At 39.3% G+C, this 19,388-nt stretch overlaps 1 protein-coding gene across 2 annotated transcripts; it reads right to left on the bottom strand.

Annotated features, from left to right (window-relative positions):
* Window positions 1-4,463: 4,463 nt before the first annotated feature.
* LOC133579074 (uncharacterized) lies at window positions 4,464-17,989 on the bottom strand. Of its 2 annotated transcripts, XM_072912662.1 has the most exons (4): window positions 17,387-17,989; window positions 13,843-13,880; window positions 13,662-13,806; window positions 4,464-6,933 (listed from the first exon to the last, which is right to left on the bottom strand). In XM_072912662.1, the coding sequence occupies exons 1-4, from the start codon at window positions 17,508-17,510 to the stop codon at window positions 5,582-5,584; spliced, it is 1,659 nt and encodes a 552-aa protein (XP_072768763.1). In that variant the 5' UTR covers window positions 17,511-17,989; the 3' UTR covers window positions 4,464-5,581. The 2 variants fall into 2 exon arrangements, with proteins under 2 accessions (XP_072768763.1, XP_061789595.1); XM_061933611.2 differs by having other exon boundaries at window positions 13,662-13,880; window positions 17,387-17,987.
* Window positions 17,990-19,388: the final 1,399 nt, after the last annotated feature.

Here is a 19,388-nt window from a genome sequence, read left to right as displayed (position 1 = left end):
AACGTTTCTTTAGAGAGAATATTTTATTACGAACTGAAAACATTTGTGATTTTTCTCCAGTGTGCATTATTTTGTTCGTTCTCAAAGGTTTTTCACAGAGCATCTTTTAATACAAACTGAGCATATTGAGGGTTTTTCTCCAGTGAGTGTTATTTTGTCTGTTTTCATAAGTTTTTTCACAGAGCATATTTTATTACTAACTGAGCACATTAATGGTTTTTGTTCAGTGTGTAATTTTTTGTCTGTTATTAAAAGTTTCTTCACAGAGAATCTTTTATTACAAACTGAGCACATTAATGGTTTTTCTGCATAGTGTAATATTTTGTCTGTTATCAAAAGCTTCTTCACATAACGTCTTTAATTACAAACTCAGTACATTAATGTTTTTTCTTCAGTTTGTATTCTTTTGTGTATTATCAAAAGTTTCTTTACTGAAAATATTTTATTACAAACTGAGCACATTAATTGTTTTTCTTCAGTGTGCATTCTTTTGTTTCTTATCAAGAGTTTCTTCAAAGAGAATATTTTATTACAAACTGGGCACATTAATGGTTTTTCTCCAGTGTGTATTCTTTTGTCTGTTATCAATCTGTATCTCACGGCGCACAGTGGTTGAAAAACACTGCTCTAGAATATACAAAATGGGACTAAAAGTGAAGACAGAAGCCCCCCAGTTCTTAGCTTTCTGGAAATGTGGGTCCCAAAACAATTAAGGTGTGGCGCTGTTGGGAGAGTGGCCGTGCCAGCAACCTGAGGATTCCTGTTTCGATCCCCACCTTCTACCAACCTCGTCACGTCTGTTGTGTCCTTGAGCAAGACACTTCACCCTTGCACCTGATGGGTCGTGGATAGGGCATTGCATGGCAGCTCCCGCCATCAGTGTGGGAATGGGTGTGTGAATGGGTGAATGTGGAAATAGTGTCAAAGCGCTTTGAGTACCTTGAAGGTAGAAAAGCGCTATACAAGTATAACCCAATTACCATTTAAGTTTAATATCCCTGCTGTATGGCCTTACTTTGAGAACTAAAACAGAGTCATGGCCCTCACAACCCCGTGACCCTGAGAAGAATACACTGTACAGGTAAAAGCCAGTGAATTAGAATATTTTGAAAAACTTGATTTATTTCAGTAATTGCATTCAAAAGGTGTAACTTGTACCTTATATTTATTCATTGCACACAGACTGATGCATTCAAATGTTTATTTCATTTAATTTTGATGATTTGAAGTGGCAACAAATGAAAATCCAAAATTCTGTGTGTCACAAAATTAGAATATTACTTAAGGCTAATACAAAAAAGGGATTTTTAGAAATGTTGGCCAACTGAAAAGTATGAAAATGAAAAATATGAGCATGTACAATACTCAATACTTGGTTGGAGCTCCTTTTGCCTCAATTACTGCGTTAATGCGGCGTGGCATGGAGTCGATGAGTTTCTGGCACTGCTCAGGTGTTATGAGAGCCCAGGTTGCTCTGATAGTGGCCTTCAACTCTTCTGCGTTTTTGGGTCTGGCATTCTGCATCTTCCTTTTCACAATACCCCACAGATTTTCTATGGGGCTAAGGTCAGGGGAGTTGGCGGGCCAATTTAGAACAGAAATACCATGGTCCGTAAACCAGGCACGGGTAGATTTTGCGCTGTGTGCAGGCGCCAAGTCCTGTTGGAACTTGAAATCTCCATCTCCATAGAGCAGGTCAGCAGCAGGAAGCATGAAGTGCTCTAAAACTTGCTGGTAGATGGCTGCGTTGACCCTGGATCTCAGGAAACAGAGTGGACCGACACCAACAGATGACATGGCACCCCAAACCATCACCCAACCATGCAAATTTTGCATTTCCTTTGGAAATCGAGGTCCCAGAGTCTGGAGGAAGACAGGAGAGGCACAGGATCCACGTTGCCTGAAGTCTAGTGTAAAGTTTCCACCATCAGTGATGGTTTGGGGTGCCATGTCATCTGCTGGTGTCGGTCCACTCTGTTTCCTGAGATCCAGGGTCAACGCAGCCGTCTACCAGCAAGTTTTAGAGCACTTCATGCTTCCTGCTGCTGACCTGCTCTATGGAGATGGAGATTTCAAGTTCCAACAGGACTTGGCGCCTGCACACAGCGCAAAATCTACCCGTGCCTGGTTTACGGACCATGGTATTTCTGTTCTAAATTGGCCCGCCAACTCCCCTGACCTTAGCCCCATAGAAAATCTGTGGGGTATTGTGAAAAGGAAGATGCAGAATGCCAGACCCAAAAACGCAGAAGAGTTGAAGGCCACTATCAGAGCAACCTGGGCTCTCATAACACCTGAGCAGTGCCAGAAACTCATCGACTCCATGCCACGCCGCATTAACGCAGTAATTGAGGCAAAAGGAGCTCCAACCAAGTATTGAGTATTGTACATGCTCATATTTTTCATTTTCATACTTTTCAGTTGGCCAACATTTCTAAAAATCCCTTTTTTGTATTAGCCTTAAGTAATATTCTAATTTTGTGACACACAGAATTTTGGATTTTCATTTGTTGCCACTTCAAATCATCAAAATTAAATGAAATAAACATTTGAATGCATCAGTCTGTGTGCAATGAATAAATATAAGGTACAAGTTACACCTTTTGAATGCAATTACTGAAATAAATCAAGTTTTTCAAAATATTCTAATTCACTGGCTTTTACCTGTATATATGTTGATCTCAGAGCATTCACTCAATCACAACTGGACTGGAATAAATATTTAGGGTTTCGGCACTAGCCGCTAGACTAGATTTAGACTTAGACTTCCTTTTTATTGTCATTCAAATTTGAACTTTTCAGTACAGATAAGAACAACATTTTGTTGCATTAGCTCATGGTAGTACAGGATAAAAGAACAATAAGGTGGAAATATAAATAAATAGATTACTGTATAGATATACGTATTGCACTTTTGCATATGCATCCACGTATATGGATGTATGCTATATTGTCTTTATATTCCAGTGAGTTAATCCATTTTGGGGGGGAATTGAGGGGATTATTAGGATGCTAGATCTGACCAATCTAAGTCTATGAGCATGAACTGTTGAAACCTACTCAGATCAGAGGCGAATAGTCTTCTAAGACAAACCAACCATGTCCAGTTGCGATCGATTGAATGCCCTGAGATTACAATGACCTGGATGAATGAGAACATTCATACAAAATATATACAGGTAAAAGCCAGTAAATTAGAATATTTTGAAAAACTTGATTTATTTCAGTAATTGCATTCAAAAGGTGTAACTTGTACATTATATTTATTCATTGCACACAGACTGATGCATTCAAATGTTTATTTCATTTAATTTTGATGATTTGAAGTGGCAACAAATGAAAATCCAAAATTCCGTGTGTCACAAAATTAGAATATTACTTAAGGCTAATACAAAAAAGGGATTTTTAGAAATGTTGGCCAACTGAAAAGTATGAAAATGAAAAATATGAGCATGTACAATACTCAATACTTGGTTGGAGCTCCTTTTGCCTCAATTACTGCGTTAATGCGGCGTGGCATGGAGTCGATGAGTTTCTGGCACTGCTCAGGTGTTATGAGAGCCCAGGTTGCTCTGATAGTGGCCTTCAACTCTTCTGCGTTTTTGGGTCTGGCATTCTGCATCTTCCTTTTCACAATACCCCACAGATTTTCTATGGGGCTAAGGTCAGGGGAGTTGGCGGGCCAATTTAGAACAGAAATACCATGGTCCGTAAACCAGGCACGGGTAGATTTTGCGCTGTGTGCAGGCGCCAAGTCCTGTTGGAACTTGAAATCTCCATCTCCATAGAGCCGGTCAGCAGCAGGAAGCATGAAGTGCTCTAAAACTTGCTGGTAGACGGCTGCTTTGACCCTGGATCTCAGGAAACAGAGTGGACCGACACCAGCAGATGACATGGCACCCCAAACCATCACTGATGGTGGAAACTTTACACTAGACTTCAGGCAACGTGGATCCTGTGCCTCTCCTGTCTTCCTCTAGACTCTGGGACCTCGATTTCCAAAGGAAATGCAAAATTTGCTTTCGTCAGAAAACATGACTTTGGACCACTCAGCAGCAGTCCAGCTGGTGTCGGTCCACTCTTTATCATGAGACAATTGAGAAGTAGACAAGTTGTGTTAGCTCTTACAAGCCTTGGAAAAGATAAGTCTGTAAGTAAACTGTTTAACTTGTTTATGTAACTCAATATTAAGGTGGAAAGTGGTTAAATTTGATCCTAAGATGTTTATTGAAAAACGATTTTTGTGCACTTTTTTAATTGATGTTTTGAGGACTTAAAATGGCTGCCAGTCGTGTATTTCAACCATCGAAATACTTTCAATACTCAGAAGTATTTGTTTGATGATGGTACTGTATATTTGTGTGAAGCTAATATTTACATATTGTGTATTAAATGTCAGTATGTTAATTGAATCACATAGCTTATACATTTGTCATTGTGTGTATTTCAGTAAAAAAAAAAAAAAAAAAAAAAAAAAAACAGTCCAGTGCAAGACAAAATTAAAGTTAGGAAAAGACAAAGCAAGATCAACAACAATAAAGAGCCTAAATGGATTAATCTGCTTTGGAACTTTATTAGATGTCTTGGATTGTTTGTTAGCTGTCTGTGCTGTGTGTGTAGTTAGTATGTTCCAATAGCAGCAGAAGTGCACTTTTTGGAGAGCTGTATTATTTTCAGTTTTGTGCCCAAGGGACTGACTTTATTTAACACTATATTATTATTTATACACCTATAGTGATCACAGAGACAGGTTGTTTTTGTGTTACTGTATATATTAGTTTTTCTGAAAAATCCCACTTAATATACTTTGGGTAACAACAGTCAATATTTATTTGTTGTATTTTTTTTAGGAGGGTAACAGTCAATATTTATGTTATTTATTATAAAATAAATGTGAACTTTTATTAAACCAAATATTGTGTTTTTTTCCATATACAACAACCTATCTGGATTCGATAAGAGAATCGATAAGGAATCGGTTCGATAAGAGGATTCGATAACAGGCTCAAATTCGATAATTTCTTATCAAACATCATCCCTAATTATGAATAAGTCTAAAATCGTACAATGAATGTATATACACATAAAATGTTTATTGTATGTAAACTAGGTCTTGTACTGTTTACTCTCACCAAATTGTTCTGTTCATTTTTTAATAAAAGTATACAATGTTGCATATTAATGCATTTACTTGACTGAAAAAAGCACTAATATAAAATATATCATCTATAAATGTAGAAGCATATCAAAAAGATTGTTACACAAACAACAATGTCACACATGCCGTATGTGCTGATGTTGATAGAAAGTCAAAATTAAAGTCTTGACAGTTTATTTCAAATCCTGCAGTTTCATTTGCTGCTGCTGTTTCTTACACTGGTACTTATAAGATAATCTTTCACCACAGACACATTGCAACTCAACACTTTCTCTCCTGTGTGTCTTCTCATGTGTGCTACAAGATTTGATTGGTCACAAAAGCTTCTGTTGCAGATTGAACAGGAATGTGATTTTTCACCAGTGTGTGTTTTCTTGTGTCTTAAGCAAACACTGATTTTTTTGTAAAACCTTTACCACAGATTCAACAGGAAAACGTTTTTTCAACAATGTGCGTTCTCATGTGCACTTTCAAATGTTCCTTCCTTGTAAAAGATAAGCCACATATTGAACAAGAAAAAGGTTTTTCACCAGTGTGTGTTCTCATGTGTCTTTTCAAATTCTGACTTTTTGTAAAACCTTTACGACAGATTGAACAGATACAAGGTTTTTCACCAGTGTGTGTTCTCATGTGTACTTTCAAATTGTGACTTTCTACAAAACCTTCACTACAGATTGAACAGGAAAACGTTTTCTCACCAGTGTGTGTTGTCATGTGTATCTTCAAATGTTTCTTCCTTGTAAAAGATAAGTCACAGATTGAACAAGGACAAGGTTTTTCACCAGTGTGTGTTCTCATGTGTGTTTTCAAATGGTTACTTTGTACAAAGCCTTTACCACAGATTGAACAGACAAATGGTTTTTCACCAGTGTGTGTTCTCATGTGTCTTGTCAGATGGTTACTTTGTACAAAGTCTTTACCACAGATTGAACAGACAAAAGGCTTTTCACCAGTGTGTGTTCTCACGTGTAATTTCAAATTGCGACTTTCTACAAAACCTTTACTACAGATTGAACAGGAAAAAGGTTGTTCACCAGTGTGTGTTCCCATGTGCACTTTCAAATGTTCCTTCCTCGTAAAAGATAAGCCACAGATTGAACAAGAAAAAGGTTTTTCACCAGTGTGTGTTCTCATGTGCACTTTCAAATTGCGACTTTCTACAAAACCTTTACTACAGATTGAACAGGTAAAAGGTTTTTCTCCAGTGTGTGTTCTCATGTGTCTTTTCAGATGCCAATGGTTCTTAAAGGTTTTGTCACAGTGAGAACATGTGAAGTGAGTGTTGTCAGTGTGACATGTCTTATCATCTTTAGAGTCTTCATCATCAGCGTCAGGAGAGTGTGACGTTGTGTCCTCACTATCTGATAGTGGAGCTAAGAGCTTGTCTGCTTGTGATCCTCCACAGTGGTCTCCATCAGCTTCTGTTGTCATGTGTTGTGTTGAGCTGCTGCTTGGAGGCTCCGCCTCTCTCTTCTCCTCACTTTCACCTTTGACCTCATCATCTTCACTCTTCACAGGGACACCAGTCACTGGGAACTCCACCAGTCCTTCGTGATGATCTCCCTCCTGACTGATGCTGTGTTCCTCCTCTTCCTCTTTAATGTGGGGGGTCAGTGAGTCTTCCTCTTCCTTTTTACAGGGAAGGGTCTGTGTCAAAGAGGAAAAGGAGATGCCAGAGGGTCTGTGGAGCCTCATCTTCCTCTTTGATGGATCCTCCTTCACCATCCTGAAGCTACACTCCTGTTTTTCAGGCAGAAGTTGTTCTTCACAGACGTCTGCAGGACACAAAATGACAAACATGCTTGAGAAATGTCCCAATTTGCTCAGTCACATTAAAGTAAAGTTAAAGTACCAATGATTGTCACGCACACACGAGGTGTGGCAAAATTATTCTCTGCATTTGACCCATCACCCTTGATCACCCCCTGTGAGGTGAGGGGAGCAGTGAGCAGCAGCGAGAGCCATGCCCGAGAATCATTTTTGGTGATTTAACCCCCAATTCTAACCCTTGATGCTGAGTGTCAAGCAGGGAAGTAACGGGTCCCATTTTTTATAGTCTTTGGTATGACTCGGCCGGGGTTTGAACTCACAACCTACCGATCTCAGGGCGGACACTCTAACCACTAGGCCACTGAGTAGGTAACATGAGGCATTAAGTTTACATGTACTTAAAATAACAAGTTAATATATGAATTGGCCTGAAAACAAACACACTGCTCTTTAAAACATTATTCACAGTAAACACCGACATTTATTTGATAATACCACCTTAACATTTGACAACCAAACAATTACACAAAGCGACTCAGTAAAGAATCTGGGTATTATCTTCGACCCAACTCTCTCCTTTGAGTCACACATTAAGAGTGTTACTAAAACGGCCTTCTTTCATCTCCGTAATATCGCTAAAATTCGTTCCATTTTGTCCACTAGCGACGCTGAGATCATTATTCATGCGTTCGTTACGTCTCGTCTCGATTACTGTAACGTATTATTTTCGGGTCTCCCTATGTCTAGCATTAAAAGATTACAGTTGGTACAAAATGCGGCTGCTAGACTTTTGACAAGAACAAGAAAGTTTGATCATATTACGCCTATACTGGCTCACCTGCACTGGCTTCCTGTGCACTTAAGATGCGACTTTAAGGTTTTACTACTTACGTATAAAATACTACACGGTCTAGTTCCAGCCTATCTTGCCGATTGTATTGTACCATATGTCCCGGCAAGAAATCTGCGTTCAAAGAACTCCGGCTTATTAGTGATTCCCAGAGCCCAAAAAAATTCTGCGGGCTGTAGAGCGTTTTCTATTCGGGCTCCAGCACTATGGAATGCCCTCCCGGTAACAGTTAGAGATGCTACCTCAGTAGAAACATTTAAGGCCCATCTCAAAACTCATTTGTATACTCTAGCCTTTGAATAGCCCCCCTTTTTTTAGACCAGTTGATCTGCCGTTTCTTTTCTTTTCTCCTCTGCTCCCCCCTATCCCTTGTGGAAGGGGAGACACACAGATCCGGTGGCCATGGATGGGGTGCTGGCTGTCCGGGGTCGGGACCCGGGGTGGACCGCTCGCCTGTATATCGGTTGGGAACATCTCTGCGCTGCTGACCCGTCTACGCTCGGGATGGTTTCCTGCTGACCCCACTGTGGACTGGACTCTTACTGTTATGCTGGATCCACTATGGACTGGACTCTCACAATATTATGTTAGACCCACTCGACATCCATTGCATTTGGTCTCCCTAGAGGGGGGGGGGGGTTACCCACATATGCGGTCCTCTCCAAGGTTTCTCATAGTCATTCACATCGACGTCCCACTGGGGTGAGTTTTTCCTTGCCCTTATGTGGGCTATACCGAGGATGTCGTTGTGGCTTGTGCAGCCCTTTGAGACACTTGTGATTTAGGGCTATGTAAATAAACATTGATTGATTGATTTATTGAATAAAAAAGACCACTTTTTATGAGGGATGGGCAATATGGCCTAAAATCTATGTTGCCATAAATTCCCCTCCACCTGAGTGCAGCTGGAATAGGCTCCAGCGCCCCCTGCGAATGTAATGTCAGTTACTAGTGGTCACAACTTACAAGACTTTCACAAACAAATTGAAAATGTGGCTTATCAACGCCTACAGCTGCCAGCACTAAAAAATGAGCCTGTTTTGATTATAAATGTTATGTTGTATTTTATATGTATTGTGTGTTGTTGTTTTTTTTATCTATTCCTTTTCTTTGAAATTGTAATTTGGCTGCCTTTTTTACATCATGGCCAGGGGACTACAGATGAAAACTAGCCTTCTGGCTAATTCTGGCTTTTTTAACCCATCCATCCATCCATTTTCTACCGCTTAATCCCTTCGGGGTCGCGGGGGGCGCTGGAGCCTATCTCAGCTACAATCGGGCGGAAGGCGGGGTACACCCTGGACAAGTCGCCACCTCATCGCAGGGCCAACACAGATAGACAGACAACATTCACACTCATGAGTAGTTATTTTTTTTATGAAATTGTATTGTCCCCTTTGAAATAAACTCATCTTAATCTTAATAAACTTGGAGAAAAGATGAGGTTGTTTACAAATGTGTATCTGTATTCCGTATTGTCTCTGCTATGACGCCATCTGGTGGTCGAGTTTGCTCACTGCGAGTGTTGTGGGTTGAACGTATATTTCCTTTTGCTTCGTGCCTTCAACCCGAAGTATGGTTTCTTCATTTATCTCGCCAAGCAAAGCTTGTAAGTGTAACCTGAGATTTCAACTGGATGTGGAACGGCGGCGCCACGGCGACAGACTCGTTCCGTTTTTTGTGTCAGTTTCCACTGCCTTGCTTCTTTATTTAGCGGTCGCCACAACAAAGCGGTTCAATTGAGCTAAAATCTGCTCGTGTGGGACAGGAAGTCATGCATAAACACAAAATAAATTATCCAGTTTACTATCAAAGTGGAATATTCCGTTTAAGGCGGGTGGTATTCTACACTTTGAAAAGTCCTAATGGACATGAAGTCAACTTGTCAAAAGGTTTTTAGACCTAATTTCACCTCCTTGACACATATGGACGAAGAGATGCTGATTCTAAAAAGCCCAAAATTAAAGAAACATAACAGGCATATCCCCCGGCAGCTATATGGGGGCCTGTATCAATTACCAGCTGATACGAGGCCTTGAATAAAAATTATTCTCCTACGGTTTTGAAGCAATGTGTACATAAAAAGTGAGTGTTGTATTAAAATGACTAGTTCCATCTCCAACATGAAAGCGAGTGTTGCTAACATTACTGCACACAGGAAAACGTGTGGAGGAGAATTGCAAGTAGCCGAAACAAAGATTGTGAATGACTGACACGAGGCTCATGTACTGTATTTTTCAGATTATAAAGGTGCACTTAAAATCCTTTCATTTTCTCAAAAATCGACAGTGCGCCTTATAACCCGAGGAATCGTTTCAGCTCTATATAAAATAATATAAGGTCAATACAGTGGTTTGATCGATATATTGTATCATATATATTTTGTTGATTTTTTTTTATCATTTACAAACACAGGAAATAAGGAAGACTTTAAAGGGGAACATTATCACAATTTCAGAATTGTTAAAACCATTAAAAATCAGTTCCCAGTGGCTTATTATATTTTTCGAAGTTTTTTTCAAAATTTTACCCATCACGCAATATCCCTAAAAAAAGCTTCAAAGTGCCTAATTTTAACCACCCGTCCATTTTCCTGTGACGTCACATAGTGAAGCCAACACAAACAAACATGGCGGAAAGAACAGCAAGCTATAGCGACATTAGCTCGGATTCAGACTCGGATTTCAGCGGCGTAGGCGATTCAACAGATTACAAATGTATTGAAACGGATGGTTGTAGTGTGGAGGCAGGTAGCGAAAACGAAATTGAAGAAGTAACTGAAGCTATTGAGCTATATCGGTTTGAACCGTATGCAAGCGAAAACGACGAAAACGACACGACAGCCAGCGACACGGGAGAAAGCGAGGACGAATTCGGCGATCGCCTTCTAACCAACGATTGGTATGTGTTTGTTTGGCATTAAAGGAAACTAACAACTATGAACTAGGTTTACAGCATATGAAATACATTTGGCAACAACATGCACTTTGAGAGTGCAGACAGCCCAATTTTCATCAATTAATATATTCTGTAGACATACCCTCATCCGCGCTCTTTTCCTGAAAGCTGACCTGTCCAGTTTTGGAGTTGATGTCAGCAGGCCCTAGGGTCGATAGGGGGTTTAGCTCGCTCGTCTGCGGGAACAAACTGCCGCCATTGCTTGCCGTGCTACCGAGGTCCTTTGTCCCTGAATTGCTCACACACTCCGGCAGATTCAAAGGGGGTCTGGCGGCACATTTCTTTGACTTTATCGTTGGAAATGCATCTGCTTTGAGTGTCGCAGGATATCCACACATTCTTGCCATCTCTGTCGTAGCATAGCTTTCGTCGGTAAAGTGTGCGGAACAAACGTCCAATTTCTTGCCATTTTCGCATCTTTGGGCCACTGGTGCAACTTGAATCCGTCCCTGTTCGTGTTGTTACACCCTCCGACAACACACCGACGAGGCACGATGTCTCCAAGGTACGGAAAACAGTCGAAAAAACGGAAAATAACAGAGCTAATTTGACTCTGTGTTTGAGAAAAAGGCGGATTGCTTCCCGATGTGACGCCACGTTGTGACGTCATCGCTCCGAGAGCGAACATTAGAAAGGCGTTTAATTCGCCAAAATTCACCCATTTAGAGTTCGGAAATCGGTTAAAAAAATATATGGTCTTTTTTCTGCAACATCAACGTATATATTGACGCTTACATATGTCTGGTGATAATGTTCCCCTTTAAGGGCATAAACCAAATGATTACATTCAGAACCATATATAAATATTCAATTGATATTCTAACACCACCATCCTGTGTTTTTGTCTGATTATGATTGCGAACAAAAATTTAATCATTGAATGATCTTGAAAAATGTAAATATCAGTATCCGCATTGGTATATATATATATATATATATATATATATATATATATATATATATATATATATATATATATATATATATATATATATATATATATATATATATATATATATGTCTTAATAAGGTTATCCAAAAAATAGTGCTCGATACCGTAGTAGAGCGCAATATATGTATGTGTGGGAAAAAAATCACAAGACTATTTCATCTCTACAGGCCTGTTTCATGAGGGGGGGTACCCTCAATCATCAGGAGATTTTAATTAAAATTAAAATCTCCTGATGATTGAGGGTACCCCCCCTCATGAAACAGGCCTGTAGAGATGAAATAGTCTTGTGATTTTTTTCCCACACATACATATATATATATATATATATATATACATATATATATATATATATATATATATATATATACATATATATATATATATATATATATATATATATATATATATATATATATATATATACTGCCCCTGTAACTACTTGGTACTGGATTGATATCTACATTTGTAGTATCACCCAAAACTAAAGTATCAAACAACAAAACAAGTGCTTATTACATTTTAACAAAAGAGAAGAATAAGTGATTATTACATTTTAACAGAAGTGTAGATAGAAACACGTTACAACAGAAAGTTCAGAAATAAAAATATTGTTAATGGAATTATTGAGACATTTCTAGGATGTATTTACGATTTTTACGAGATTTTGATGGAATTTAATACATTCTAAGGCAACTCGACAGTTCCAGGTTCGATTCTAGTCACTGCCGTTGTGTCCTTGGGCAAGGTACTTTACCCACCTGCTCCCAGTGCCACCCACACTGGTTTAAATGTAACTTAGATAATGGGTTTCACTATGTAAAGCACTCTGAGTCACTAGAAAAAAAGTGCTAAATAAATATACTTCCCTTCACTTAAAAGGGAACCAAACTTTTATTAATTTTGCCTATCAAGTACACAGATTTTTTATTCTTTATTCTAAATAGTAAATAAATGCAATCAAAAGTCTGCTTACAATAGAGGCTATTACATTCGCACTATTCTGCCAACAAAGAACTTAAAAAGCATCCAAACACCTCCATTAAGGTTTTATGTACATGCAGTAGGTATATATGTCGTTTAGTAACAGGTATATTTTTAAAAACATGTAATATTTACGTATTTTTGCTAATAAGCGCATTCATTTTAAAAACGCATCACAACGTTTGCTTTTTTTTTTTAACATCACTGAATATTACACACTGCAGACTTCATGAGAGTCAACTAACATAGTAAAACATCACTTACTGTACAAGGTCTGCTGTGACTATGACGCAGACTGATAGAATCTTGTTATATTCCAGTTTAGATGAAGAATGACTCATAATTGTCGCACGGAAAAGGGGGGTGAAGCCAAGCGTCTTTTCGTGTCGTTCGCCATTGCCGGGTCTAAATTGGCTGTCAAAGGGTACCAACTTGTCAAGAGTATGTCCTCATCCTTCTACTATCCAGGTGAGAGGCACGATTCATGATCTGGAATAATCTTTCACCAGCACCGAGGCGAGGAAGGAGCTCACCAGCCGCTGATATCAACATAGACACACAAGCTATAAATAGTTTGTCTGCGTTAGCACTTATAATAACAATATCACTAATACTTGGTTGGTATTCAAGCCACGAAATGCAAATGGAGTATTGTTGGCGCTTTTTGGATGGTTATAGAGGACCTCCTATTGGCTCCATTGCAAGTGGACTTTTATTTACATTTATGAGTTAGAATGTGATTTTAAAAATATATACTGTATATCAATAGTCATGTCTTTTATAATGATTGTGAACGATAGAAAACATTTCTCAAAAAACTGCAGTTCTCCTCTAAATTCAAATGATTAGATTTAAGACTTTAAGTCTATGAGCATGAAGTGATGAAGCCTACTTGGATGAGAGGACAAACATCTTCTAAGACAAAGTGAACAGTCCAGTTGTGATGGATTGAATGCCCTGAGAATAAAATGATATGTGGATGTTGTGCTTACTTGGACTGTAATGAAGCTGTGAGGACTCAGGTGGTTTGTCTTCATGCTCTTCAGTCTTCACAGAGACAACAGTCAGTGGAAACTTGGTGAGATCATCCTCCTCCTGCCCTAGAAGACACTCTCCCTCCGGAGTGATCCAACATTCCTCCTCTTCCTCTTTAATGTGGGGCGGCTGTGGAGCCTCCTCTTCCTCTTTAATGTGGGGGGGCTGCTGGACGTCTGTTGGGCAAGTAACATTAAGAGAGAATATAAATAGTTTTGGAATGACACTGTTATTAACACAATGACATTATTTGTGTTCCTTTGTGGTTGTGTTAAAAGTGTGTAGCAAAACAACCAATAAAAATAGGAAATACCTCCTTTTTTTCTAAAATGTATTCAAAAGTGGTACAGTGAGTACAGAAACAGACTTGGAAATTGGAAAGGCCAGGGGAAAATTTGAAAAGTTTTTATGAGTGCGAGGCAGCATTGATTGAGGCATTTTGAACTTCACTGATGTAAAGTGTGTAAATATTTTGCTCTGTATACGGTCCATTACATCTGCTCTTTATCTCTAAACTTAACATGATCTTGAAGTCATTACCATAACTTCAATATCATGGAAATTTAAAAAAAATCTGATTCCAAAATCACTGAAAAAAATAACATTCATGGTATGTTTTTGTCATCACGCAAAGTACTTTTTTGTGGTCATTTTGTTGGCTGGGCCAAAAGGAACTTTTACCAAAACATGTTTTACTATGTGGTGTTTTATGGAGTATCTCCATCAACAATTCCTCTTTAGGAATTGGAGACCATCTATGACACGCTGAAGGAAAGTCAGTCACCTTTATGTTCTTTTAATAAATCAAGTGTTGACTACTTTGGTTACTGAACATAAATGTTTACATTCACTTATTGTTGCATGTAAGTCACAATCAGGAAGTGAAATGACAACTAAGTAGATGTGATTACATTATAAAATGTTTTTGGTGAGTGTGTGAGTTTTGTGTAAACATGTTGATACAGGTTTACATCTTCTTGGGGACTGGAACACAGATATGCCCCGAAAGGATGCACCCATTTTTAAAACCTTCACTAAGCTGTGCCACCAACATTGTTTCACTTAGCTCATTAAGCAAACTACCAGGGTGAGTGAGTCCCTTTAAACCATCATAGACCTTGTTGTTACTTCTGACCAGTCTAAGATCACCACAAGTGATTTTCTGTACCCGTAAAGAACATAGAATCGAGGCTAACGGCCACAAAACAAGCGAAGGTAGAATCCTCAAGACCTAGACTAGCATGGCTTTCAATGACAAACTGGCAAATTAAGACTCACCCCGGTACTTGCAAGTACACAGGTCTTTGGGTCAATTCCTAACCTCAGAAAAGTAGATAACTTCACAGTCAAAGTGGGTGACAATATCATACCGAAAATAATTAGATTACCAATTTTGGCTGCATCGTAGAGACTAATCTCTCTAGTGAAAAAATGACTACTAAGGCAGTCAAAGAATCAACCGACGAATTCTGTTCTTACATAGTAGAACTACTCTTACAGGTAGTATTGCACTTAAGACTAACACAAGCACTCATTTAACACCACTTTGAGTATAGAGTTCATGTTTGGTACAGTGACGCCTTAAAAGCCCTGAAAAACAAACTCCAGACAGCCCAAAACAAAATGATTGGGCTTCTACTCAACCGTCCATCTTTACATGGGGAGGCTTTTGGTCGCCGACAGAGTACATCTTCTTGCAGTTGGTCTGGTGTACAAGATAAACGACACCACTAAAATACTCATGTACCTGTCTAGATACTTCAAAATATATTCACCATAACACCAGAGGTAGTTGTACAATCACATTCAACACAGATTTCACTCCAAAAAAGGTTCTAATTAGTTTGCCTGCTATACCACCAAAATGTGGAACTCCCTATCAATAGTCATAAAGGAGGGTAAATCCCTTACTTCCTTCAAAGTTGCTTTGAAAAGACATTACAGGTTGCGGCTACTCATAACTGGGAATATACAAAGCCTTTTACTTTTATTTTATTTTCATTGACTTTCTTGCAGTATGTGTGTCTACTTCAGGGGTGCTCATTACGTCGATCGCGATCTACCGGTCGATCTCGGAGGGTGTGTCAGTCGATCACCAGCCAGGCATTAAAAAAATAGTCCTAAAAATTAGCGATCATAAATCTTCACTATGACGTCACTTTCGTCACTTGATTGACATTCACGGCATCCGAGGGTCTTCTGAGATGACGCTGACTGCTGCCAGCTCATTAACATTACCGACTGGAAGGCGAGAAACACTTTATTTCAACAGACTCTGGCGCCGTACCTGTCGTCAAAACTCCAAAGACCGATTGCACAGTTGCACAATAAAAGCTCTGCTTCATCCTGCCTGCGCTACCAAAATAAGAGTCTCAGAAAGCTGGCGTGCACAAGCTAGCAAGCTACGGAGTTTGCCGACAATGTATTTCTTGTAAAGTGTATACAAAGGAGTACGGAAGCTGGACAAATAAGATGCCAAAAACCAACCACTTTCATGTGGTATTGGACAGAAAGGAGGACTTTTTTTCTCCTCCATTCGAAAATGCGGACGTTATCATCACCACTGTCTGATTCCAATCAATGCAAGTCATCACAATCAGGTAATACACCAACTTATATTCTTGTCTTCATGAAAGAAAGGAATCTATATGTGTTAAACATGCTTGTATTATCTTTAACCACCTTTAACTTGTTAACAATATTAACTATATGTGCTAAACATGCTTGTTTTATCTTTAACCACCTTTAAGTTGTTAACAATATTAACTATATATATTAAACATACTTGTATTATTTTTAACCACCTTTAAGTTGTTAACAATATTAACTATATGTGTTAAACATGCTTGCATTATCTTTAAACACCTTTAACTTGTTAACAATATTAACTATATATATTAAATGATAAATGATAAATGGGTTGTACTTGTATAGCGCTTTTCTACCTTCAAGGTACTCAAAGCGCTTTGACACTACTTCCACATTTACCCATTCACACACACATTCACACACTGATGGAGGGAGCTGCCATGCAAGGCGCTAACCAGCACCCATCAGGAGCAAGGGTGAAGTGTCTTGCTCAGGACACAACGGACATGACGAGGTTGGTACTAGGTGGGGATTGAACCAGGGACCCTCGGGTCGCGCACGGTCACTCTTCCACTGCGCCACGCCGTTAAACATACTTGTATTACCATTAAACACCTTTAATGTATTAACAATATTAACTATATGTGTTAAACATGCTTGCATTATCATTAAACACCTTTAACTTGTTAACAAAAACATTTATTTCATAAATAAGTAAATATAAATTATATATATGAATGAGGTAGATCCCCACGACTTGATCAATTGAAAAGTAGCTCGCCTGCAGAAAAAGTGTGAGCACCCCTGGACTACTTTCTACATAGTACTGTGTTCTTTGTGAGTTTAAAAAAAATATTTCAACTGAAACCATCACAGGCTTTCTTGTAGCAGTGAATGTGTACCGTGATGAAACTTCTCATAACTCCTTCAATCAATCAATCACACATTGTTACAAACTGAGAGGAACATCAACCTCAAACTGTCTCGTTTTCATAAAGAATCTAAATCAAAGCATTGCATCTCCCTATTGAAGAAAAGTGTTAATAATGAAATATAAAGTTAGTAAAGATGTGAGAGTAAGAAGTAAACAAACCTGTTCTGTGTAACACAACTTGATGTTTCTTGAAAACAGCGTCCAGTAGTTGATGTTGTCGCTCCTTCTCCTCTTTTGTTGGACAAAGTTCCTCCTCATACTTTGCTATCGTTCTTTCGCACATTTTCACACAATCACAACACTTGACACTCACATTTGATCTCTACTTAGCGATGTGTTGACAACGTCCGCGTCTCTTTGTCAGCAGCTAACAAGCTAAGCTAACTAGCAAGCTAAGCTAGCACAAGACGCGATAAAGTGCGCTCAGACTAATGTATCCGGATACAAACAATTACTAACGATGTTTCATCCACTACACGACATATATGCGTACATGTATGCACTAAATACAAATACAGAAACAATAATGGCCAGTGGCCACGTTTAGGCCTTCTCTGTCAAACGCCATTTTGCTTTTTACTCCTTCGTCTTCTTTGGATTTCCAGCAGACTAGTAGAGCATCTTAGGCCTCCACAGCTTCTTAACGGGACTTCTTCGTCCTGTCCTATGGTCCATACTACATTCTACAGTACAGGAGGTCTTCGTCCTGTCCTATGGTCCATACTACATTCTACAGTACAGGAGGTCTTCGTCCTGTCCTATGGTCCATACTACATTCTACAGTACAGGAGGTCTTCGTCCTGTCCTATGGTCCATACTACATTCTACAGTACAGGAGGTCTTCGTCCTGTCCTATGGTCCATACTACATTCTACAGTACAGGAGGTCTTCGTCCTGTCCTATGGTCCATACTACATTCTATAGTACAGGAGGTCGCGCTATCATCCTTTCAATGGACCACTTCCAACTTGGCTTCTGCGCACGTCCAATTTGTCGAGGTCAAAGTTCGTGAGGGATAAACAAAGCCTTCTTCTTCTTCTTCGGTATAATGGCGGTTGACAAGCAACCTTGTGGTGAGCATTACCGCTACCTACTGAAATGGAGTGTGGACCGAGGTGGATACCTGCTCTATATTATTTTATTTAACCCAGTCTTTTTTAAATATGTACAGGTAAAAGCCAGTAAATTAGAATATTTTGAGAAAAACTTGATTTATTTCAGTAATTGCATTCAAAAGGTGTAACTTGTACATTATATTTATTCATTGCACACAGACTGATGCATTCAAATGTTTATTTCATTTAATTTTGATGATTTGAAGTGGCAACAAATGAAAACCCAAAATTCCGTGTGTCACAAAATTAGAATATTACTTAAGGCTAATACAAAAAAGGGATTTTTAGAAATGTTGGCCAATTGAAAAGTATGAAAATGAAAAATATGAGCATGTCCAATACTCAATACTTGGTTGGAGCTCCTTTTGCCTCAATTACTGCGTTAATGCGGCGTGGCATGGAGTCGATGAGTTTCTGGCGCTGCTCAGGTGTTATGAGAGCCCAGGTTGCTCTGATAGTGGCCTTCAACTCTTCTGCGTTTTTGGGTCTGGCATTCTGCATCTTCCTTTTCACAATACCCCACAGATTTTCTATGGGGCTAAGGTCAGGGGAGTTGGCGGGCCAATTTAGAACAGAAATACCATGGTCCGTAAACCAGGCACGGGTAGATTTTGCGCTGTGTGCAGGCGCCAAGTCCTGTTGGAACTTGAAATCTCCATCTCCATAGAGCAGGTCAGCAGCAGGAAGCATGAAGTGCTCTAAAACTTGCTGGTAGACGGCTGCGTTGACCCTGGATCTCAGGAAACAGAGTGGACCGACACCAGCAGATGACATGGCACCCCAAACCATCACTGATGGTGGAAACTTTACACTAGACTTCAGGCAACGTGGATCCTGTGCCTCTCCTGTCTTCCTCCAGACTCTGGGACCTCGATTTCCAAAGGAAATGCAAAATTTGCTTTCGTCAAAAAACATGACTTTGGACCACTCAGCAGCAGTCCAGCTGGTGTCGGTCCACTCTGTTTCCTGAGATCCAGGGTCAACGCAGCCGTCTACCAGCAAGTTTTAGAGCACTTCATGCTTCCTGCTGCTGACCTGCTCTATGG

Source organism: Nerophis lumbriciformis, linkage group LG03 (assembly GCF_033978685.3).
Source record: "Nerophis lumbriciformis linkage group LG03, RoL_Nlum_v2.1, whole genome shotgun sequence".
In the NCBI taxonomy this organism is placed as follows: domain Eukaryota; kingdom Metazoa; phylum Chordata; class Actinopteri; order Syngnathiformes; family Syngnathidae; genus Nerophis; species Nerophis lumbriciformis.
The sequence above is the reverse complement of the archived record's forward strand: the minus strand, read 5'-3'. Positions and strand labels throughout refer to the sequence as shown.